This window comes from Monopterus albus, unplaced genomic scaffold (assembly GCF_001952655.1).
Source record: "Monopterus albus unplaced genomic scaffold, M_albus_1.0 scaffold23.1, whole genome shotgun sequence".
In the NCBI taxonomy this organism is placed as follows: Eukaryota; Metazoa; Chordata; class Actinopteri; order Synbranchiformes; family Synbranchidae; genus Monopterus; species Monopterus albus.
In genome coordinates, this window is record NW_018127903.1 from 2,558,230 (window position 1) to 2,571,875 (window position 13,646).

Below are 13,646 nucleotides of genomic sequence, written 5' to 3' on the forward strand. Positions count from 1 at the left end.
TCTGCACTTGAGGGTGAGTTTTTTTTTATTGACTGTTTATTTATCCATATTTTCAGTTTCCTATTTATAATATTTTTTAAAATGGTGTACATGGTGAGCACACCGATTTTTCAATTTATAATTGTGTTAAAAATCTACTACTGCATGTCTGGCTTGACCAGTATTTTAAAAATACAATAAAATAAGTAAACTGACAATGCTTGAATCATCAAGAAAGGGCCAACAAGTTCTCCTACTGACCACACATTTTGCATCTCTGCTGTCAGGAGAATTCTACTGGCTGGACCAACCCCACAGTCTGAGCTATGATGAGGCTGTGCAGGCATGCTTAGATGATGATGCAGAGATTGCCAAGGTGGGCCACATATATGCAGCCTGGAAACTCAGGGGCTACGATCGCTGCGATGCCGGCTGGTTGGCTGACGGTAGTGTGCGCTACCCCATCTCCAGGCCCCGCAAGAACTGCAGCCCCACAGAAGCTGCGGTGCGCTTCGTTGGATTCCCAGACAAGAACCAGGTGTCTTACGGTGTTTACTGCTTCAAGGCTGAGCAGGTGCTATACTGAATTAGAGAAGTCATAACTACCAAAGAGCATCAACAACCACAACAAATAAAATCAGTTATAAAGCAGATAGGCTTTGGATTTTATCTAGCATGAGCTCAATACCTTTATAAAGCTGTGATAACTCTTTTAACTCCTAAGCCATTTGTCTAAATTTACATTGTAATGTATTAGTGAAATTAATGGTTGAGAAACATCATCTAAGTTTAGTTTGTCTTTCACAGAATAATTTCATTTATGACATTCAGGATTTAAAGCATTCATGCTTATGTGCAGATGATACCCGCTGCTTTAACATTTGTGTAAAGAACAAAACCATGTGATATTTTATTTTATTATGTATCACATCAGTGAAAGACTTTAAATTCATTACAATTATATAAATGACTTAGCTAGCACTTAGCTGTAGATATTAGTTATCAGCTGAGCCCCTCCCTTATCAAAGCTTTTTTTTTCATTACTTAAACTGCAGCAATGTTTTTCAACCTGATGAGCTGTGATCAAATTTACTGTTTAACAAAAGATGAATGTATATGACTCAGTTTTGACCTACTGCCTTTAAAGCCGCCATTTGATCAACTCCCACTTACAATTTGAAAAACATTTTAAAAAACTTTATGCAGTATGTGTGGACAAGTTTTTAATATTTTTAATGATATTTGTCACTACAGCTACTGTTTTTATTAAACATGTTTATAAAAAGTCCTGTCTCACGAGTGCCGTTTTGTGAAAATTTCTATCTGATACATTAAGAAAAGAGTAACGTTCCTACTAGAAATGAATACTGCTCTATGCGTGTGTGCATATGTGCTGGCACAAAGTCTGAAAGCGGCATGTTCTCTGATGGCACATGTGCACAGACATGTAGAGCAATGCTGCGATATTAAAACAAGTATAAAACAGAATGGTGGGAAAAAGCCAAAGACTTTTGATCCATTTGGCTTTCAATAAAGACAACATGCCTTTTCGGCAGCTTTTTGTTACATTATCTCTTTCTGCTTTTTCTAATCCTGAGTACTGACATATGGTAGGCCTACTTACTGTGGGTTACATGTGGTAATATGGTGATACACTGTTTATAAATGCAAAGATTCGAAATGTCTGTCACTTGTCCATTTGTAGACACTTCTGCATGAAACAGGTGAAGATACAATATGTTTGTATCCTATCTCCATGTACCCCTTCGAACACAACAGTTTGAAATAAACAATACAACTTATAAATTCAATTTTGGAATTGTTCCTTTTTTCAACAATGAACATTTACATTTCCACTGGGACCAAATCAGCAGTGCTTATATGAAAGTTGAAGCAGAAATTTAAACACCATTGTTTAAACTGACAAAATAGGGGCCATGTGTCTGGTGTCAGCCCATTTTATTGAGGATAGAGATTAGAATCTCCTCACATATATTATTCTTTGGCATTTTTTATTCAGTACCAGGCTGCCAGTCCAAAACAGCAATACCACAGTCTTTACAAGGCTTGTGGGAATGCATGAGAATGGGGTCAGATTTAGGTTGATACAGCACCGAAATACCAGACAAATCTATGTGTGATGGTGAAAACCTATTGATGCAAGCTTTTTGTTTTGTGGACAGAACTTTTCAGTACAAAATGTTAATAAAATACGATTAATAAACTATATTTGTGGTAACTGAATATCTATGTTTATGCACACTTGTGGCATAATGTGAGCTTTCATTGTTTCAGAATGGTTTTGTGCTGGAAACACACAATTACATTTGTCTCACTGTTGAGTGATTCTACAGAAGTAATAACAAGCATTTCAGTTGGTCTGCTTCTATGATATCAACCAATCAAATGTTGCTGCATCCCAGCAATGACGGTGCTACATCCCAAACACATCCAGACAATGTTATATGTGTCAGAAAAATAGCAGGGTCATGACCTCTATACAGAGTCTAGGGTCCCTCTCAAGCCTAAGAATTCTGAAGTGTTAGGGTGCATCTTTTCCAAGTCAAACTTATAAAACTTGCTAAATGCCAGAGAAACCTGGGCCCAGAGCTCATCATGAGACATTTGCACTTCATAAGGTAAGACTGTAAGTTTTATGATTGTTGGGAGATCTGAGCGTGGCCTATAATCACAAGTCTCTAATGACAGATTGGGTAGTCAAACTGCAGCAACTATGGTGCTGCTGTGTAAGGAGGTGCTCTGGCAATTGCAGTGATGTGTAATGTGCACAAAAAAACATTTGATTTTACATGAAGAAAATTCATCTGCTTCCTGCTTGGGCATAAGACATTCAAGAGGAGCTACCTTCATCCATGCTGCTGACTATAAAAACTGTAGTATACTAAATGGAGGTCCATAGTTCTTTAGCATTAGTTGTTACAACTTAATTCTCACTTTCCCTTGTCCAGCTCCTACTCCAGTAGCTATAATTCGCATTGCCAATTCCAATATGTGCCTCCTGTCTACCAAGGAAGGGGGTTGTAGAGCATCTCTGATGGGGTTTTCAGAAGTGTATGATGTATGTGCAAGACTCTGCATTTCTTTGAAAATGGGACACTGGTACTGTGTGAAGCCCTATAGAGAGAATTCAGTTTAAAATTTTCACAATATGTTTAGAGTCTCCATGAGTTACAGGTCTACCATAGAAATGAAATATCTATTCTTTTTATGGTACTGAGCAGACAAAAACTCAGGTTTATGGCTTAGTGTGACAGCACTACCTGCTGGTGGAGCCACTGCACTGTTTAAACTATACAAAACGTACCTTAATGTACCTCTGTGTTCCTCCACTCCACATAACTCGCATGCATTTGAAACCACATCTGAAGAAAACCTGCATATACGGAAGGGAGAACATGCAAACACCAGTATTCCTATAATTTTTTCCCCTGTCCTGAAGTTGTTGAATTGAATATTATTATGCAATATTTATAAATTTATTTTATTTCTTTGGTTATTTAAAGCAGAAAAAAATGTTTGATCTCTTAAAAAAATCACAAATATCCCAGACATTCACATTATAAAAAACAAAAAACAAAGTCAAAACAAAAAAACAAAAACCATAAATAAAAAATCTAATATCATTTATAAATATAAAATGATATTATGTGCATATTAAGGCTGAAACACACACAGAAATTCACAGACAGACAAAACAAAATGGTATTTCTCATTAAAAATGCAAGAGACACGTATAGCCATTCACACATACAAATATTCTGTTAATGTTACAGAACAACATTATGGTTGACACAGTTGACATTAAAGATGTAAAAAGACATAAAAATCTATCTTATTATTAAGCGATTTTTCATCTTCAGTGAGTTCCATATAGACAGTCCAAGAGTGTGGCTGTTTCACTGTCGAACATACAATAAAATATATGAATAGCCCTGCTGGGCCAGGAGAGAGTGCCATATTTTACCTGCATGTATAAAACAAGAAAGGACATCAAGAGCAGCTTGAAAATAAATTATAAGGATCTCTGCCTAAACAGCCATCATGTTCAAGTCTTTTTGAGTGTTTCACAAAATACATTCTCTCAATGGCTGTTTTCAATTGACCACAATTACAGAAAGTGTGCAGAAGAAAAGTATAACCAAGAAAAGTGTCACATGCTACAGCAGAACAGCAACACATAAGGCAATGACTCCTTGACGTGTGATTATGAACAGCATTATAATTAGTGTAAACATGCTGTAGCGAGTAATTGTAAGTTAAGCACCGAACACATGAGCAGGCTGCTTGAGCCACACTTCCCTTCTTTCATTATTAAATAGATGATGGACACCGTTTTCCATCAGTGGATAAAGGCTTTATCGATAACTACTTATAGAGCAAACTCTCATATTAAATGGCAAAGTAGTGTGCATAAGAAATATCAGTAATTTAAAAAAAGCTACTCTGTATGAAAGTCTTTCCATAAAGATTTATCTTGACAAGGCATCAGCGACATCCGATAAAGGCTGGCGCAAATGAAAGGCGGTATAGTATTTTGGTACTTGAAAAGCTGCCACCACAAAGAAGGTCTCTATTTTTTCACTGAGCAATGTGGTAAGATGTCCCTAGAGCTGGGTGCATTACTCATCTGGAATCTGAATAACTACTACTAATAAAGCAATGAAACCATGTTCCAGAACATATCTGCCTCAGTCAATTAGATGTGAAGACTGGAGAAAGATTTCTTAAGAGCGTTTACAGTTCTATGTATGTGATATAAAAATCAATCATTGACAGTGATGTTCTGGGAAGCAGAGCTTGGATCTCTTGATAAAAAATAAAACAGAGGTCATCAATACATATATGCATATGCATGCACATCATAAAATGGCAATGTAATTGGTTAATTAGCATAACATAAGCAATATAATGTTAGGAATGTTTTTTTTATGAATAAGGAACACTTGTGGTGATTTTAGCACAGTCGATGTATGTATGAATGTATTATTTCATAAGCTAAGGACATAGAGAATACTTCTGCAGTTTAAAAAAGACTAATAAGAGTACGGTCTGCTTTTCCAGTAGCCAGCTGAAAGTATTTTATCCATACTGACATCATTATTGTATAAAACAGTGCCCCATGATTAAAAAAAAGGGAAGTCATGTGTCAGCATCTCATTGAATGGCACCTCAAAAGATTCCATCGTCATTCAAAATGCAAGACAGCTGTCGGTTATCCTCCTGGTTTCTATTGAGTTTTCTCTTGTGCCTTTCTCGTGCTCTTTTATTTGTTTTCATTTCCCTTTTTCCACACATGTAACAGCCATGTGTTTTTGTTATGGGTAAACTCTGCCACATTACATGGCATTCACTGTCTTTTCTACTGATGTTCGGTCCTGTCCCTCCTTCCCCGGTAGCGCTGATAGCGAAAGCGAAGAGCCTCATCTGGCCATCTTCTGAAGTTGTTGATGCTGTAGAGACTATTGTGTTGATGTCTTCTGATAAAGGTCCTCTGATAGCTTGATGCTGTCAGTGAAAAAAATCATATATTTGCTCTAAAACAAGAATGGTGTTTGTCAAAAGCCAAAAACAGAGTATGAGATGCCCAAAACAATGCCTATCTATTGAAGCAATACTTGGTGTACTTACGATTTACGCAGGTGATTTTAGGGATATCCCAACGTCCATCCCCACGACAACGGATGGTCGGGTTGTGCCTCTGAATAAAGCCTGTTTGGCAGTGGTACCTCACCAGTGAGTTGATCTCATACCTCACATGCTTCCTACCAAAGGTATGTGCATTCTTCACCAGAGGGGGTTGGCTACATGCCACTGAGAAGCAGAAGTGACAGTAACATCAAACTGAGCTCCATGCATAAAGTAAGAGATCATCTGTGCTAATTCTGCAGTCTTTTTACCTGTGCCCTTCTTGCAGGTGAAGGTGAGGTGGTAGTTGCAAGGAACGTCGTTCCACTGGCCATGCTCATGCCATATCATCACTACACAGTCCTCGCCAGTAGTGAAGAAGCTGTCAGGCTGGTTGGGTCTCCAATTTTCATATAGCTGAAATAAGAGCAAAGTGCAATTTATCTTATTAAACCCATCATAAAATGTACTTAATACTCATCTAACATAGCTATAAATGCTCAGATGTTTCTGTTTTTTTTATCATTACAATGCATTTCATAAACACTAATTATTAATGTGTATTTAGTCTGAGTGTCAAATTAACAAATCATTACATATAGTGTTATTCCCTCCATCCACAGAGGTGCTGTGCTCTTTTGGCAGCACGGTCTCATCGCTGTGATTTTAGTTAATAATCACAAGGGGGAGCAACTGTATCTTTCTAGGATGCAAACTCACACTCAGCAACTTAGTGACCTCATGATTGTTCAACTTTGAAAGACTTTTGAGGGCTCTGAAAAACACAAGGCACTGAACCAATGCATTTTTATTAAATGTGCTTATAAACAATGCTCAGATTACAGCCAGCTACATTACTGTGGTGTAAATCTCACAATGAACCACAACATATTCAAATAGAATATAGTCGGTGGGATTTTTTTAACAGGTAACTGCAACACAATACAGTCAAGTGACTTATATCACAACACTTTTTTGACTTTATATATTTGGTAGGATTGTATTCATGTTACAAATATCGTGTGTTTAAGTTGTGATAATGGACAACCCTGAGTGTTATTTCATCACAATCTGCATACATGTATAATTCTGTAAGCATTCAATTTCTCTCTCTCTCTCACACACACACACACACACACACACAGATGACATTTACATGTTTAAACAGTACATACACAGCTGTAGTGCTCTGGGGCATCTGATGCTACCTTCAGTCTTTCAGCACATTCTAGGTTCAAACAGCTTCTTCAAAGCTGCAAACCCCCAACTCCTGCAATCATGCCCAGAGGCTCTGCTGCTCTGTCATTATGGTTAACAAATGCACACACTGACTTCCTGCTCTGCTCACTTGTGAACAAATGGGTGACACATCAACTGCACAGCAGGCCTGCACCCTCCTCAAAATAAACAAATCAAATCAAACTGATCACCCACACATACAGACACAGATCCACACATTTCAACTTGGTGCTTCAATGCCCTACTGCTAATAAAAATAAATTCCACATTTTTTGTAAACACTTCATTCTTGTTTAAAAGGTGACCACCCACCCATATTCCCAGGGCAGCTTCTATCCATTGTTTTCTCTTTCTGCAGCTGACCACAGGTGCCATCCATCTGTGTGTCCTCCTGTTTTATAGCCCTTCCCACAGGTGGCTGCCTACTGACACATGTGGCATATGAAGGAAGGCCATACCTGTCTACGCCTGCCAAACTCCCTTCTATACAGCATCACTCATACTCTCATCACCCCTCAATCTATGTTGTATGAGCAAGGGTCTCAATACAGCCTGTGCTTATCTTTTTACCCCCAGGCCATCCCTATGCTTCCCCTGTCTCTGGCCCTGGAGAATCAGCTTTGAAGTGACGACATCCATCTGTACTACATAGGTGCACATAGCAATTAGCCACTTTCCTGTCTTGTGAGGGGAATCTTCAGCAGCTCCTACCACCATAGAAAACACACACTGGTGTGCTGTTTCATAAACAACATTTATCACCAGTGTGCATTTTTCTCCTACTCTTCTACATTGGACTGCCATTTTATTGGCAGTTATTGGTTTTCTTGTGCTGCACTCAGGCTGATAAAAAGGATTCTGTGATGCCTTACAGCATGCCTCATATAAGGTTTATTATCAGAGCAGTCCCCCATCAGAGTGTAGCGATGTAAGGCGGAGGAGAGTACGTCATGAGAAAGTCACCACAGCCCCTGAAAAGAACGTTTCTCCCAAGATGACTGTATCTGTTGTCAGCGTCATATCCAAATATTTATACTGTCTCTGTGGCATGTTTGTTTCGACAAAAACATGTGAGAAAGCAGCTTATCTTACCACAGGACTTCTGTCTGTCCAGCGGAAGTCGCTGTCAAACATCTTATCATTCAGTCCGATCCACTGGTAGTCATGTCCAAGACCTGCCATTCAGGGTAGAGCGAAACATAGCAGATTACTTTTCTCTGTGCCATATGTCCTTTTAAGGATTGCTCCCTTGCAAAAAATGCAGAAGGAAGAGAGAGATGGTGATGGTATATTCAGTGCCTGAATCATGTTCCTGCACTTACTACATTTGTTTACTAGATGTAACTTTAAAGGATAACTTAAACTGTTTTAATCTTATCATGTAGGCTTCATAATGGGCTAGGCTTGAGGAATACACATTCCTGCACTTATGATTAATTATTTATTAATGCAATCTTTAACTTACGGTTGACAAACTGTTGCTCCTCATGGGAGAGGATGCTGGTGAGGTGAGCCCCGTGGATGCGACAGTCTCTCTCTGCCGTGTCCCAGTTTTTTCTGTAAGGGAAGTACTTGTAGCAGTGGCCCTGAAACTTATGCCAGCCATATTCACATGTTTCTGTATCTGATGGAAGAGAAAGTGAAACAGTGGAACATTTAGCTGCTGCTATTTACCTCACCACCTTAACATTAAAGACATAATCTAATCTTCTTCATGTACAGTACTCTTTACACCTGAATATAGTGCAACTTAATTGCCTGTTGTTACCTCTGATCGCTCTCTCTCACCAAGATGATAGAGGAACAGTAGGAAGGATGAGGACCTACAGCCCCTAAAACCAGCGCTAGACTAACATGGATGCAAAACAAGGAATCCAAAAGGAGTACCAATTACTAGTCCAAGGTGTCATTATTATTCTGAAACAAATTGTTCTTCTCCCATTACATCACAGGCATTCATACAGGCACAACCAAATCAGTAAATTGAGATTCCAAATTACTGTCAGAATCATGGGAAAATTAATGGAGCATGAGCTTTCTTTGGGTTGTTCCTCTTCAAATTACCTTTTCCCCTAATCCCTTGGCAAAACATTCTATAACAGCAGCTGCATCTGAGTACACAGTCTGAGTATGATTCACTGATGAATGATCCCGGCAAAGTTTAGGGCGTAGCCAGTGGTCAAAAGGAATCAGCAACGGCAGATGCCGCTCTGGTTTCAACATGCTTGAAATAAAAATAGGACACAATCTGGAAGCTTCAGTAAAATTATGGGGATATAGCAACTTCAGAACAAGGTCTTCTACTATATTCCAGAAATGCCTTGTGCAGATATGCATAGTTACCTAATTGTTACTCAAGAACCTGAGCATAATGTCTAATCTGTTTATCTTGTCCTAGATGGAAATATCAAGAACAGACTTGAGTGCACACATCTGACCTGGCACTAAGAACTGAATGTATGAAATAGGGTACACTGAAAATATGTCAACTGTCTTGTGGAAACTAAAGCTCAAAGGTGTTTGAAGTAATTTAAGTACTATGAGACATGACGGACCCTCAGGCAATCCTGAAAAAAGTAATTGTGGTGATGGGATGAAGATGGTGATTATGACTCATCTGATGCCTGGGAGAATCCTAATACTCAGCTGTACACAGCTTGGTTGAATTGTATGTCTGTGGTGTGTCTATTTGAATGACTCATGACTTTTTTTTCTTTCATTTCTCCACAGATTATATTGTGTCTAAATACATTATCAAACAAAAGACCTGCCTTTAATGATATTTTTAAATTTTCAGTCATGTCATATGAAAATGAGTCTAGACACTTTAGATGGATTGTTGGGACCACTTACACCACTGACACAATGAAACACTTTCATTAATCTGAAGCAAAATACTCAAAAAATGTTAGGGAAAAAATCCCTCAAATTAACCACAAACTTACCTTGCTCACAAAATAGCCCACAATAGCTCGGGAGGCACACACATGTGAAGGAAGCCAGCCCATCAACACATGTGCCTCCATTACGGCAAGGGTTTGACTGGCACTCGTCAATATCTACACAAGAAACAGATGTAATCAGTAACATGAGATTGCTAAAGCAGCTACTAGTACATGCCCAATTAAAAACAATTACATTTAATAATGATTCTTAGGTGAAAGTTAATTTAGTAAGATATTGTCAAATAAATTCTTGATGAACATTGTTCTACCTTTTTCACAGCGATCACCACTGTAACCAGGAGCACAGCTACAGGTATAGATGCCTCCAGTCTTGTAGCAAGTTCCTCCATTCAGACAAATGTTCTCTATACATGAGTGAACTCCTGTTAAAACATTTAAAAAGCAAAATAAAAGCTTTATTAATTTATTCTGAAAATAAATTCTTGTACTCCAAAGATAGCCATTTAAAAAAAGGTACCTAGAATTTCAACAGTCTCGCCAATGACAGTGTGCCCCAAATCGAGTCCTGTATCAGGAAGGGCACTTGTTTGCTCCCCTTCTACTGGTGGTACTCCTTCAGTAAGTGAGGGAGGTGCAGTTAAGTCACTGTCCAGTTTGTCAGAAAATGATGATGGAGTGGTGGCTACAGATGCCTCTAACACTGTCTGACTTTGTGCTTGAGCTGGTGATGTAACCTCTATATCAGTCTGTGTAGGTATTTCAGTGTGAGGAGAGACATGTCCCTCAGTTTTGCTCATGTCTTCTTCCCCAGAGGTGCTTTCAGTGCTAGCAGACTCTATTTTTGGCACTTGGGTAGTATTTACTTTGAAAACAGTCTGGATTTCCTCTGGGGACAGAGACTGTTCCTCCATACTGTCAGGCTTTGGTTTTTTTGTTGTCATCAACTCTTCAGATGCACTCTCAGAACTGTCAGATCCACTTTCAACCTCAGTGCTAAGGGTGGGCGGTGACTTAGTTGTAACAGATAGAAGCACAGAGGTGATGTTTGCAACCTCATCACCATTCACCTTAACAGGGCTTGCTGTGATCATGGTTTCTTCTGAGCTGCTGGCGCTTTCTGAACTAATCTCAGAACTAGAGGATGCTGCTGCACTGACGGGAGCTGCTGCTGAAGACATGGCAGTGATAGCTGCTGGTATTACAGTTGACTTGGTTGCCTTTTCATCTGTGCTAGTTTCAGTACTCACTGAATCAACAGGCTGACTGACTGGTTCATAAGTGGATGATTCTGGCTGACCCGTAGCAGAGCCTTTGTCAGAGTCATCCTCATCAGATGCTTCACTGGTTGGTTTCATTGTGCCATGTTCAGTGGACACTGGTGTTGTGATGCTGACTGAAGCTACACTGGTTTGTGTGGAAATGGACAAACTTAAGGTTTCACTTGTAGTGTCACGACCTGTGACTGTTGCGGCTGTGGGTGAGGAGGTAATGAATTTTTCTTCTTTTTCATCTGTGCTGAACACATATTCCTTACTGGGCACTGGAGTCACGGAGCTTGTGTCTGTTGTTTTAGTTAAGGCTTGAGAAGGCAAGGATGTAGCAATCTCAGTCAGAGATTCAGTGACATCTGTGGTGTTCCCACTTGATAGATCATCCTCCACCAGCCCTGCAACTGGCTTAGTATGGGTCTCAATAGGGAAAACTGTATGCGGCGTCGTTAAAACGTGCATTTCTTCAGAGCTTGACTTTGTGGACATAGAAGCAGTTGGTGTAGGCTGTGGCGATGATGTTACTGTCTGCACACTGGATGTCTTCATAGTAGAATCACCCTCCACAGGTGATGGTTTTGAAGTGGACTGTAAATATTCAGAAGATGTTGAGGTTAATAACAAATCAGTGGCTGAGATTGCATGTAAAGTTGCTGGTGTAGGAGTAAAGGAAATGGCACTATCGGATCCTGAACCCTCTGGTTCTTCAGTTAATTCCAACTTCTGTGTCATTGTAATTGCTGTGATACCTTCAGCTTCTTCTATCTGGATAGTTGGGTGAAATGAAGAGGGAACTATGGAAGCAGTGTCTACATCAATTATAATATCATCTCTGGTGATAAACTCAGGAGTGGAGCTGCCTTTGCTTGTACTGTCCGTAACTGCAGAAAACAGCTCATCCTCATCTTCTGTGTTCTCTGTGAATATGATGGTTGTGCTGGTTGATGGTTTAGACACATGTAAGACCATGGTAGGTGTTTGTTCAGTTAAGTCTGCCTTGGCTTGACTGCTGCTGTGTGTAATGATCGTGACCTGTTGGTCTGTAACACCGTGATATACAATGGAGGGAAACGGTGTGGACATTGAAGTAAATCCATCTTGTTCATGTTTACTGCTGGAGCTCACTGTGGTGAAGTCAAATGTAGTGTGATCACCAACTGAGCCTCCAACTGTATGGGGGGATACAGCTGTAAAGGAGGACTGTGTTTTGTGCTCAGTTACAGTAACTTCATCTTTCACAATGATTGAAACAGGAGGTGCTGTTGCTTCAGAAACGATAGGGGTTTCTGTTTCTGGAGTAATATCATTTTCCTGTGAGGAAACCAACTCATCACTGGTTGGTGTAACTGAAAGAAGTGTTGCAGTTTCACCGGTAGCTTCTCCAAATGTGATGCTTTCCATCACTGGTGGCTCTGAGGTGAGCATACCAGAGGTTTGGTCACCAAAACCGTCTCCTTCTGTCAGAGTAAAGGCTAAACTTGGTGTTGATTTATCAGTTGTAGACAGAGATGTGTTAACTGACTGGTCAGATGTGACAGCATATACTGTTGTTATGTTTGGGTTCTCAGTGCTGTACAGAGAAGAAAATGTGGTGCTTGTTGGCTTTTGTGTACTAACATTGTAAGTAGACTTATCTCTTGTTTGCTCAGTTGATCGCTCCTCTGTAACCGCAGTAGCACTAAAAGAAAAAGTGATATCTTTTGTCATTGCTGCAGTAGGGGACATCACAGGAGGACTTGTGACTGGTACAAATGTAGAAGATCCGTAAAACAAGCTGGCGCCTGAACTCTCATCCTCACCTGAGTCATCTGTGAAAACCTTACTGCCCTGTTCATTGATGTAAATCTCGGTTCTTGTCATGTATGGCAAATCCTCACCTGAGTCATCTGTGAAAACCCTACTGCCCTGTTCATTGAGGTAAATCTCGGTTCTTATCATGTATGGCAGTTGGGTTGATGACATTAATTCCTTGGCAAACGGTGAGCTGGACTGACTCAGGGATGAAGCACTTGACATCTCAGAGCTGCTCTCAGTCTCATCAATTTCAGTTTCATCTGTGGCTACAAGAAATTCATTCTGGGGAATTGTGGTAGTCTCAGTGGATACCTCTGCACCAGATCCATCTGGAATTGACTCCAAATCATCCCCTTCAGGTGAGCTACCAGAAGTCTCCATATCAACAAATGTTAATGTAATTGATGGTCTTAATGTGGTTGTTGTTATAGCTGTTTGTTCAACAAAGGGTTGTTCAATTTCAGGTGATGGTGAAGTCAGTAATGGCTGTTTCGTGCTAATTATTAAAGGCGCAATGGTACCTTGGATTGCTGTTTTATTTGTGACATCTGTAGCTAACTGTGTAAAAAATGTTTCATTTGTCACTGTGCTCTTTGTTGTTTCTCTTAAAAATACTAAAGGAGCCTCTGTAGTGAAGATGGAAGACATGGAAGACCTTTCTGTCTGATCTGTTACACCAATGTCTTGCTCCACAGTGGCCATTGCTGTTGGCTTCACAGTACGCAAAGTAGAAGAAGCTGTAGGACTTGCAGAGTCTTTGCTGCCCGTGCCTGTTGTCTCTTCACCTGAAACCGATGGTTCTTCTGAAGATGAC

General features: G+C 39.8%; 2 protein-coding genes across 2 annotated transcripts in view; one reads left to right on the forward strand and one right to left on the reverse strand.

The window, feature by feature from the left end:
• Nucleotides 1-6: 6 nt before the first annotated feature.
• Nucleotides 7-1,790, forward strand: LOC109956859 (hyaluronan and proteoglycan link protein 1-like; the record flags this gene model as incomplete). Its single annotated transcript, XM_020594275.1, has 2 exons — nt 7-13; nt 267-1,790. Coding segments are annotated over 2 exons (306 nt in total), but the record flags the coding sequence as incomplete, so codon positions are not given.
• A 2,830-nt stretch (nt 1,791-4,620) lies between these two features.
• Nucleotides 4,621-13,646, reverse strand: part of vcana (versican a) — a 46,934-nt gene continuing 37,908 nt past the window's right edge. The window contains exons 8-14 of the mRNA XM_020594601.1: nt 10,079-10,192; nt 9,810-9,923; nt 8,330-8,488; nt 7,957-8,039; nt 5,898-6,042; nt 5,629-5,811; nt 4,621-5,505 (exon numbers count right to left, since the gene is read on the reverse strand). Coding sequence (XP_020450257.1) covers nt 5,360-5,505; nt 5,629-5,811; nt 5,898-6,042; nt 7,957-8,039; nt 8,330-8,488; nt 9,810-9,923; nt 10,079-10,192 — 944 coding nt within the window. The 3' untranslated portion in view covers nt 4,621-5,359. The remainder of the gene's footprint in view (nt 5,506-5,628; nt 5,812-5,897; nt 6,043-7,956; nt 8,040-8,329; nt 8,489-9,809; nt 9,924-10,078; nt 10,193-13,646) is intronic.